This window comes from Psammomys obesus, unplaced genomic scaffold, assembly GCF_907164565.1.
Source record: "Psammomys obesus unplaced genomic scaffold, mPsaObe1.curated_primary_1811, whole genome shotgun sequence".
Taxonomy (NCBI): domain Eukaryota; kingdom Metazoa; phylum Chordata; class Mammalia; order Rodentia; family Muridae; genus Psammomys; species Psammomys obesus.
The window spans coordinates 55,181-66,430 of NW_026589980.1; the positions used below are offsets into that span (position 1 = coordinate 55,181).

Genomic DNA, 11,250 nt, shown 5'->3' on the forward strand with positions numbered 1-11,250 from the left:
AAAAAAAAAACACATGATAATCTTATTAGATGCTGAAAAAGAATTTGACAGACTCCAACACCCCTTCATGTTAAAAGCTGAAGTAATCAGGGATACAAGGTGAATACCCAAACACAATAACATCAACACACAGCAAGCCAATAGCCAATATCAAGTTAGGTGGACAGAAACCTAAAGCAATTCCACTAAAATCAGGGACAAGACAAGGCTGCCCACTCTCTCCATAACTCTTCAATATAGTACTTAAAGTTCTAGCTAGTGCAATAAGAGAAGTAAAGAAGATCAAGAGGATACAAAATGGAAAGGAAGAAGTCAAACTATCTTTATTCACAGATGATATGAGAGTATATATAAGTGACCCCAAAAAATTCTACCAGTGAACTCCTACAGCTAAAAAACACCTTCAGCAAAGTGGTTGGATAAAATAATTAACTCAAAAAAAATCAGGAGCCCTCCTTTATACAAACAATAAACAGGCTGAGAAAGGAATTAGAGAAACAACACCCTTTACAATAGTCACACATAATATAAAATATCTTGGTGTAACTCTAACCAAGCTAGTGAAAGACCTGTATGACAAGACCATCGAGTCTCTGAAAAAAAGAAATTGAGGAAGATATCAGAAGATGAAAAGACCTCCCGTGTTCATAGATTAGCAGGATTAACATAGTAAAATGGGCATCTTACCAAAAGCAATCTACAGATTCAATGAAATCCCCATCAAAATTTCAACACAATTCTTTACACACATTGAAAAAGCAATTCCAGCTTAATATGAAAAAAAAAAAAAAAAACAGGATGGCAAAAACAATCCTGTACAATAAAAGAACATCATCCTTGATTCCCAAGTGTACTACAGAGCAATAGTAATAAAAAAAAAAAAAAAACACATGGTACTGGCATAAAAACAGACAGGTATATCAATGGAATCAAATCAAAGACCCAGAAATAAACCCATACAACTACAGACACTTGATTTTTTTTACAAAGGCGCTAAAACCATACAATGAAAAAAAGAAAACATCTTCAACAAATAGTGATGGTTTAACTGGATGTCTGCATATAGAAGAATGCAAATAAATCCATATCTATCACCCTGCACAAAACTCAAATTTAAGTAGATCAAATACCTCAACATAAAACCAAATACACTAAATCTGATAGAAGAGAAAGTGGGGGAGAGCCTTCATTGGTACAGGAGACAACTTTCTGAACAGAACACCAGCAGCTCAGGCACTAAGATCAACAATCAATAAATGGAACTTATGAAACTGAAAAGCTTCTGTAAGGCAAAGGACACTGTCAATAGGATAAAATGGCAGCCTACAAAATGGTAAAAGATCTTCAAAAACCCTATATCTGACAGAGGGCTGATATTCCTCTGTCAGGGATATCTACAAAGAACTCAAAAATTAGACACCAACAAACAAAATAACCCAAGTTTTAAAATGGAGTACAGAGCTGGGCATGGTGGCAAATACCTGTAATCCTAGCACTCAGGGAGGCAGAGACAGGCAAATCTCTGTGAGTAGGAGGCCAGCTGTTGTTATAAAAAATGAAAATCCTAACCATTCTATTTTACCAGTGAAGACTCAGGAGTAGGTGAAAACCTACTAGCTCAGAGAGGCAGAGACAACACCCAGCTGACCTTCTCGGCTCACATCACAGAAGGAAAAGCCCAAAGCTAAAAGCTTGCTAGCTCAGCTGACAGCCCCGGAGTAAAAAGTAAACAGCTAACATCCCAAGAGCTAGAGAGCTGAAGGCCAAGGAGCTGAAGAGCTAAAGAGCAGAAAAACTTCTTCTTCATGCTGTCTTTATTCCCTTCAACTCAATGCCCCTCCTTACTATTTAATCTCTGTCAGCTGGCTTCTTGCTCTGCCTCTTGACCTAGGGTTAACTTTATTAAATCCTGTGTACAGAAAGCTGTAGGATTAAAGATGGGTGTGATGGTTGAGCCACCATAATTCCTTGTTTACAATAAGCAGAAAGCTCTTGGATAAAGGTGTGTGTTAGGGCTGAACCACACCAAACAATGGACAGGTTTTTACAGTCATAATCTTGGGGTTCACAATGGGATCAAATATTCTTCAACAGCCAGCCTGGTCTACAAGCAAGTCTAGGACAGCCAAGGCTATACAGAGAAACTCTGTCTCTAAAAAAACAAAATAAAACAAAACAAAAATGAAAAATAGGATAAAGAGCTAAACAGATAATTTTTGACAGAGGAATCTCTAGTGGCCAAGAAGCACTTAAAGAATGCTCAACATCCTTAGTCAGCAGGAAAATGCAAATTAAAACAACTCTGAGATTCCATCTTAGACCCCTCAGAATGGCTAAGATCAAAAACTTTAGTAACAGCACACGCTGGTGAGAATGTGGAGCAAGAGGAACAACCCCTCCTCCATTGCTGGTGGGAGTGCAAACTTGTACAACCACTTTGGAAATCAATCCGGCAGTTTATCAGAAAATTGGGAATAATTCTACCTCAAGACCCAGCTACACCACTTCTGGGCATATACCCAAAAGATGCTCCAGCATACCACAGGGACACTTGCTCAACTATGTTCATAGCAGCTTTATTTGTAATAGTCAGATACAGGAAACAACCCAGATGTTCCTCAAACTGAAGAATGAATAATGAAAAACTGTGGTACATTTACACAATGGAATGCTACTTAGTGACTAAAAACAAGGACACCATAAAATATCATCCTGAGCAATGTGAACTGTACCCCAAAATACACACATGGTATGTACTCACTTATAAGTGGATATTAGCGGTAGAGCACTGGATAACCATGCTACAGTCCACAGACCCAGAGAGGCTAAGTAACAAGGAGGGTCTAAGAGAGGATGCTCGAATCTCACTCAGAAGGGGAAACAGAATAGACATGGGAGATGGATGGAAGGTGGGAACTGGGAGGGGGTTTAAAGAGGGGAGCAGAGAGGATCAAGTGAGGGGAGAGTTGGGGAGAGGGCTGAGAGAAAGAACAGACATCAGTGGGGAGGGCATCGCTGGGACAACTTGAAGACCTGGGACAGGGGAGGCTCCTGGGAGGCTCCTGGGAGGCTCCTGGGAGTCTATGGCAGTGACTCTAGCTGAGACTCCTAGAAGCAGGGGATATGGAGCCTGAAGTGGCCACCTCCTGTAGCCAGGTGGGACGTCCAGTGGAGGGATGGGGACATAATCCACCCACAAAACCTTTGAACCAGAATTTGTCCCGTCTCCGAGGAGGGCAGGGATAACTAACGCTGGAGCAGAGACTGAGGGAAAGGCAAACCAATGACTGGCCACCTTGAGAGCCACCTCATTGGAGAGCCAACCCTTGACACTATTAATAATACAGGAGTCTAGCATAACTGTCCTCTGAGAGGCTTCATCCCACAGCTGATGGAAACGGATGCAGAGACCCCCAGCCAAGCATTAGGCAGAGCTCAAGGAGTCTTGTAGAAGAGTGAAGGGAGGGATTGAGGGAGCCGGAGGGGTCAAGGACACCACAAGAAGGCCTACCGAGTCAACTAACCTAGGCTCATGTGGGATCACAGACCCTGCATGGACCTAGGTCCCCTGAACATATATCGCAGACGAACAGCTTGGTCTGCATGTGGGTCTCCTAACAACTGGAGTAGGGGCTGTCTCTGACTCTGTTGCCTGCCTTTGGATCACTTTTCCCCTAGCTGGGATGCCTTCTCTGGTCTCAGTGAGAAAGGATGCACCTAGTCCTGCTGCAATTTGATGTACTTGATGGGTGGGTTGGTACCCATGGTGGAGGGGACACCCCTTCTCTGAAGAGATGGGGAGGGGGAGATAGGGAGAGGAGTATGAAGACGACTGGGAGGAGAGGAGGAAGTGGGAGCTGGTATCGGGGTGGAAAGTGAATAAATGATAAATTAATGAAAAAAGAAAAATTCCCTCCACTCTACTCTCCACACAAACATCCCAGTGGCACTGTGTGTTCTTGTGTGTTCATGTGTGCTTGCATTTGAGTGTATGTTCCTGAATGCATGTGTTACTTTTTAAAGCTTTTAGAATCGCTGTTACAGTTTAAAAGATAAATTATACACAGGCTGAGAAATTTTAAAGTTAAAAAAAAAAGTATTAGAAGTTGCTTTTCTTTCAAGAAATATCCTAGGCATAGACACACAACTGACATACATGATTCATTTTCAGTTTTAACTTACACGATTTATACCACTTTCTGTATTATCTACCATCCAATATGGCAGCCACCACCCACATTTGGATCCGCCAGCTTGACATGCGGCTAGTGTGGCTGGGATGTTAACAGTTTACTTTTAGAAGATTTTCCTACCATGTGTCTGTGTTTGTGAGTGCAAGTGCCCTTGGAGATCAGGCGCTCCAAGCCTGGGGCCAAAGTGACAGGAGGTTATGAACTGCCCGAAGCAGTGCTGGGCGTTAAACTCGCTCCTCTAGAAGACCCACAAGCACTCTTAACTCCTGGGCCCTCTCTCCAGTACCGAAAATGTAATATTCTAAATCTATGTTACATCTTGAAGAGAGATCTTTAAGTATCAGTGAATTTACATGGACAGGTAATTTTCAAACGGATAGCCTTTGCATCAAGGTCAAATTACTTCTAGAAGACCAGCGACCATGCCCGTATAAGCACAGGAGTGCTGAAGGGGATTTCCTGTGGCCATTACCTACCATGGGTCCAGCTGCCCCATCAATTCCCGCCACCTTGCTCCCAGCCTCCCTCTCTCATCCTAAGACTGGCGTTCCTTCTTCTCATCCCCCTCCGCGTGCAGGATGCATCTGCCATTTTTCTCAGTTCAAGTCCCACACTGGAAGTCTTTCCTGGTCATCCGTTCCCAGCATGTCTCCCTGTGTGTGTGTGTGGGGGGGGAGAGGTTGGGCTGAGAAACCGTTTTGAGTATGCGAATATTGACCCTGAAGCCCAGAGCTCTTGGGGGAACACAGTTCCCTCTGTGACAGTTCGATTCTCAGCGTAACACAATCTACAGCCACATGGGAAGTGTTTCAGTGGGGGATTGTACAGAAGAGGTTGGCCCGTGGGCGGGCCTGGGGGAGGGTCTTGATTATGAATTGATGGAAGAAGACACAGCCTGAAAGTGGGTACCGCCTGGGTCTGGGTCCCGAGTTAAAAATGAACGGGTAGTGAAGGCTACTGAGCAGCAGGCGTGCAAACATTCATGCCTGCTGTATTCTTGATTGTGGATGTGAGTAGCTGCCCACAATGATGGACTCTAACCTGGAACTGCAAACAGATTAACCCTTTCTCTCTCAAAGTTGCTTTTCTCAACATATTTTATCACAGCAATAGAAATAAAACTGGATGACCATCACTGGTAGCTGAAATGCCAGTGATGGGTTCTTGGAGCTGAAGATCTGACTGGTACCCTAACAGCACATGATAAAGAAGCCTTTAACTCTGTATGAAGAATCCTGGTGAGGTGGGAACAAAGTGCGGAGAGAACTTTGTGCCCAACACTACCAGCCAGACACTTTCCCTAAGTTTCCAGTTCCATCCTCAACAACTTGAGCAAAGGGACCACACGATCACACCTTCCAGACAAAGAGATGGTCGGACACCCTGGGAGTCTGGGTGAGAGCCTGTTTCAGAGGCCTGCCTTTGTTAGAGCTTAGGACTGTAACGGTCTTGGCAGGAGAGAAGGCCACAGTGCTATGGATCAAACCCTGCTGCCTTCCATCACCCCTGAGCCGATTCCCAAACCCTATAGAGAGACAATATTTCAAAAAGATACGCCTGTGTTAGCAACCTGTTGAAACACTGGCACACGTCTTTAACATCAACACTGGGGAGGCAGAGGCAGGCAGGTGTCTGGGAGTTTTTGGCCAGTCTGATCTATATAGTGAATTTCAGGCTGGCTGGGGTGACACAGTGAGACCACAAGTTAAAAAGAGGAAAGAAGAGCTGGGTGTAGCGGCATATGCCTTTAGTCCTGGCATTCAGGAGGCAGAGGCAGGAGGATCTCTGTGAGGCCAGCCTGGTCTACAGAACAAGCTCCAGGACAGCCAGGACTATGCAGAGAAAAATCTGTCTCAAAAAAAAAAAAAAAAAAAAAAGGAAAAAGAAAAGGAAGGAAGGAAGGAAGGAAGAAAGGAAGGAAGGAAGGAAGGAAGGAAGAAAAAGACAAAAAGGAAGCAAAGAAGGAAGGGAAACAAGAAAAGGAAAAAGGAGGAGGAGGAAGAAGAGGAGGAGAGAAAAGGAAAGAACAACAAAGGTTGAAGGAGTGAAAAGGCTGGAGCCTAGGCTGGCCAGGAGAAACTTATCTCTCAGAAAGACTTCATACAGGTATGGCAGCTTGTCAGACCACCTTACGAGAGGGGCGAGGGGAGGCACTGATGAGTGTGATGAGTGGGACCTGGGTGGGACCACACATTGACCATGTGCACCCCTTGCAGTCTGCTTAATCGGAACCTCTGGAGCTGGAAAGATGCTCAGTGGTTAAGTGTCCTGGCTGCTCTTCCAGAGAACAGAGGTTTGATTCCCATGGATATGGTGCCTCGCAACCTTCTGTATCTCTAGATCTGGGTGATCTGATGCCTTCTTCTGGCCTCTGTGGACCACAGGCACATGAAGTACAGAGACACACACAGGCAAAACATTCACACACAAAAACAACAAAATATTTTTTTAATTTAAATTTTACATCAATGCCTGGAAGACAGACTCTGGGGTTCCTGAAGCTCTTTGTCATCTTCCTAATAGGGCCACATTGAATCAATCTTCTTCTGCTTTCACTATTACTTGTCTCTGTGCTTAGAAACCGACAGCAGAGCCTAGCTTACTGGGCCTGGCAGGAATGACACTTTGACCCAAGGTCCCAGATGACAAGCCTTAGGGAGTGATGGGGACTGCTAATGATATGCAGTCCCAGGTTTTTCCCATGTGCCCAAGGTACCCAGAAGTTCAATCAATATTTGTTTGCTTTTCTCTCTCCCCTTATGAATTTGAGCAGAGCACTCTGTCCTTCCTGCAGGCTCCTAAAACTCCAGCAGTCCATAGAAGACTCTAAATCATTTCACTTAGGATGGGGACCTCAAGAATGGCAGGGAAAATCACTCACCCTTACAGAAGAGTCTTCCCTTTTCGGGGTGCATTTCTGGAAGGAATGTACTGATGGGAGAGTCTCAGCTAGGGATTTCCCACACCCGGGAAGGACATAAGAAAGGGCAGCCTGGAGCACTGAGATGTAAAAGAAAGCTCTTCTGAGAGTGTAACAGTCCTTCTACCCTCAGGGAAAAGGTCCACCTGGCCAGAGAGACCTGTCAGATCCTCAGACAGGAAGCACTGACACAAGAGGTCTGCACTCGCTCAAGTCCTTGGATATCTATGGAGGAATGAGCCAGGGTCAGGTGGCTGGTCCGGAAGACACTAGGTGGATGGAAGTATGGCTAGGGAATCACACCCAGCCTCAAAGGTCTACGCATGGAGACCTGGGAGCTGGTGGAGGGTCCAAGGAGTGGGGCTGGGGGCAAGACTGAGGGAGGGAGGGTCTGCTTGGAGCCTCTGCAAGAAAGAGAGTGATACCGGTCAAAATTAGGCGGATGTGTTTGAGAACAAACCCCAGGCATCAGGAAAGAGGGGATAGGAGATAGATGCCTGGAAGGTGAAGGCAGTTAGCCAGTGACACAGGAGTTCTCTCATTGGACACACAGAGCAAGGTGAGGGAGCCTCAGTTTTCCCATCTGTGGCTTTCTAGTGGAAGATCCTGTCGAAGCAGGAGTCACTCCCTCCAGTGACTGCAGTCATGTGTTGAGAGATGGCATAATTTAAAAACTGAGGCTGGAGGAAAGGCAAAGGAGAGAAGATCTGTCTGACACTAGAAAACCCAGGGCCAGGTTGGGGCTGGGATGGGGAAACAGCCACTTCTGGGGACAGCTGACTTGGTGGCAGCTGCTGCCCTGGTGCAGGGAGGGTTAAGCATCTTGCGGCTCCCACCCACCCTGGGCCAACATGTCCTCCCACATTTACGTCTCCTGAAAAATATTCAGCCTGCAGCCTGTCTCAGTTGGTGCTCCAGGGCCCCCCACCCCCACCTTCGGTCCAATCCAAGAGGAAGGTCAGGGAACTTTCAGAAACGGGAAACTCCAAAACTCCGGACTCTGGGAGAAGGGTCAGTGGGAAAAGGCGGGGCTGTGGGACGGAGCGAGAAGAGAAAAGGGAGAGGAGAGGGTGAGAGGGAACAGTTAGCTGCCAGAGAGCTGTTCCAGGGACCACACGGGGAAAGGCCTTGCTAAAGCAACAAACCTGATATTTTTCAAGGTACCAGAGAGAGGCTGGGGGTTTGGGATCTGGAGGGAAGACCCAGAAAGAAGAAAAGTGGTTCAGAAAAGAGGCTATAGTGGCCTTAGTTAGCAGGGCTACTTCCCCGGGGGCTGTTGGCAGGGAACTCGAAACTGGCCCCATGAAACAAGGCCTTGAGGAGTGGGAAGGGCTAATTAGATGCCAATGGAGATTCAGAGAGGGGCACTTCTGTTCCCAGAAGTGGGCCGGGGGAGAAGGTGTCCCCCCACCCTCGCCCCAGCTCTAAGAGCTGAAGCCCGCACACCGTTTCTGCAGGACCAGGCGGACTGAGGTGGAGCCATGAAGTACCTGCTCATCTCCCTGGCCCTGTGGCTGAGCACAGCGGGCGTAGGTGGGACAGAGCTGGCGCTCAGCGAGACACAGCGCAGGGGCTTGCAGGTGGCTCTGGAGGAGTTCCACCGACACCCACCTGTGCAGTGGGCCTTCCGAGAGATGGGTGTGGACAGCGCCGACGACGTGGTTAGTGCTGTGACTGGGTAGAGAACGGAGGGCTGCAGCCTGGAGACCGGTGAATCCCAGAACACTTTCCTGGGAAAGGTCCCCGTCAGCCACCCTCCTGGGCTGGGTCAGTTCTAAGGTAAGGTGTTGGGGGAGGGGAGGAACATTCAGAAATTACCTGATGGCCTTCCTGTCTGCAGTTCTTCTCAGCGGGCACCTTTGTGCGGTTGGAATTTAAGCTCCAGCAAACCAGCTGCCTCAAGACAGACTGGAAAAAACCCGAATGCAAAATCAAACCAAATGGGGTGAGTGAAGGGGCTCTTTTGATGGGAGAGGCTGCCAGCGTATGAGCTGGAGCCCAGTGGAGCCCAGAGAAGCCCTGCGCTCATTACTGGGGGCAGTCTGCGAGGATGGGGGGATAGAGGGAAAGGGAAGTTGCTCCATCAGCATGGGCCCACTTCTCTGAGCTCCTCCTAAAGAAGCTTCTCTGTAAAGTTTACCCTGTACCCCGGCCAGGTTCACCGCAGGATTTCACAGTAGCCAACCACCCTAAAGGCGGCACTGCCCCTTACAGGCTGACCTCGGGCTGGAGGTACAGCACTTTGGAGTAAGGTTCTTGCTTTGTGGGTTCCCGAAGGCCTTGGTTCCTCTCCCTTGGTTAAGGGGAGGGACTAGATCATATTGGTGATTTACAAGGCTCTTGGCTTCAGGCCCTTTCGTTCGAATTACGTCTTAATGGAAAATGTAAATATGAGGCCAAGGTGGTAAGGGCCCTTGCTGTGCAAGCATGAGGACCTGAGTTTGAATCCCAGCACAGATCTGAAAACAGCTGGGCATGGCTACACAGGGGTATACCCAGGTTGCCACTTAACTCCAGGTTCAGAGAGAGACTTTCTTCTGCCAAAGGAATCAAGCAGAGTGGTATAGAGGGACACCCAACGTTCTTGTCTGGTGCGCGCGCACGCACGCACACACACACACACACACACACACACACACACACACACAAACCCCAGAGAGAAACAGAGACAGTCAGACACCACCTGCGGAAGACTTCGCCTTTATGCATGTCTGCGCGTGCACACAGGCACCTGTGAGTACACCCATGGAGGATACTGCACATGAGCAGTACACATATACATGCTCACACAGGAATGATCCCGGCACAGGCCAAAGTACTGCAGTCTGCGGGTGAGGCAGGACAGCATGCACTTGAAGCATACACTGGAGAAGGTAAAGCGGGAAATCTGCAAGTTTAGGCTACTGGGTCCAAAGAAGAGAACTTCTAAAATCTATCCCCAGGTAGGCTGTATGTCCATCTGGGTATACGACCACTTGCCCTTTGGATTAGCTACACTTCTGTTGCTGGGCTAAAATGCCATGACCAGAACCAACGAATATCAGGAAAGGTTTGTTTTTGCTTAGGGTTTCAGAGGAATAAAGTCCATGCTGGTGGAGGGGCAGGGAGATGTGGCTGTCAGCAGGCATAGAGCCAGAGCAGGGAGCTGGGAGCTCACAGCCCCAAATGCCAGCAGGAAGCAGAGTGAATTGGGAGTGGTAGATGGTTTAAAATCTTAAATCCCACTGACATAGTTCCTCCATCAAGGTCAAACCTTCTAAACCTCCCCAAACAGCACCACCAACTGTAGACCAATTATTCAAAGACTGAGCCTATGGAGAACACTCTTACTCAAACCACGACATCCCTCCACTCTAGAAGGCCAGTCTCCACTCTGACCCACATGGTCTCCTCACTTCTTCTCTTTCCTTCTCGTGGACTCTCCTCCCCAGAAAAAGCGGCAATGCCTTGCCTGTATCAAACTGGACCCCAAGGGTAAAGTTCTAGGCCGGATGATCCACTGCCCAATACGGAAGCAAGGGTCTCAGGTAAGAAGGAAGAGAGTTGAGGGAGAGGGCTGAAGATGGGCCACACCTGCATCTGTGGGAGAGGTACAGGAAGCCTGGAATAGGGAGTGGGGTAGGGGGCAGCTGGGACATCCCCCTGGGGGTTGTGGTGGCCCCTCCCCTCCCAGGCACTACTGCAACAGACACTGGTTCTAACAGGAGCCTCAGGAGTCCCAGTGCAGAAAGATAGCAGAGACTGGCGAGGACCCCGGCAGCTACTTCTTCCCTGGACAGTTTGCCTTCTCCAGAGCCCTGAGAACCAAATGAGCCCTGGGCAGGTAAGAGATTGCAGGGCCAGCCAGCCCTTGGCATGAAAGCTGGGCTGAGAGGGGAAGAGAAGGGATGTGGGAAATGTGGGGAAAAGCTAGGATTAGACCAAAACCAACACCCAGTTTGGTTTTCCCCTCATCTCTAGGACTTCATCTTTCTGGACAGCAGTGGCGGTGCCCAGTGGAAGCACATGCCTCCCAAAGACTTCGTACTCCAGGCTAATAAAATTGCTGTGTTCCCTTCCAACCTTGTAATGTTCTTCCCTCAGTGCAACCTGCACAAAAGACGCTCAAGTCCACATTTGCTGAAGAAGAGACAAGAA

At 47.9% G+C, this 11,250-nt stretch overlaps 1 protein-coding gene across 1 annotated transcript; it reads left to right on the top strand.

Annotated features, from left to right (window-relative positions):
- The first annotated feature begins 8,165 nt into the window (after positions 1–8,165).
- On the top strand, positions 8,166–11,174 carry Rarres2 (retinoic acid receptor responder 2). Its single transcript, XM_055605503.1, has 6 exons — positions 8,166–8,273; positions 8,571–8,774; positions 8,954–9,058; positions 10,545–10,640; positions 10,818–10,936; positions 11,074–11,174. Exons 2-5 carry the CDS (start codon positions 8,595–8,597, stop codon positions 10,923–10,925), a joined length of 489 nt encoding a protein of 162 aa, XP_055461478.1. The 5' UTR covers positions 8,166–8,273; positions 8,571–8,594; the 3' UTR covers positions 10,926–10,936; positions 11,074–11,174.
- Positions 11,175–11,250: the final 76 nt, after the last annotated feature.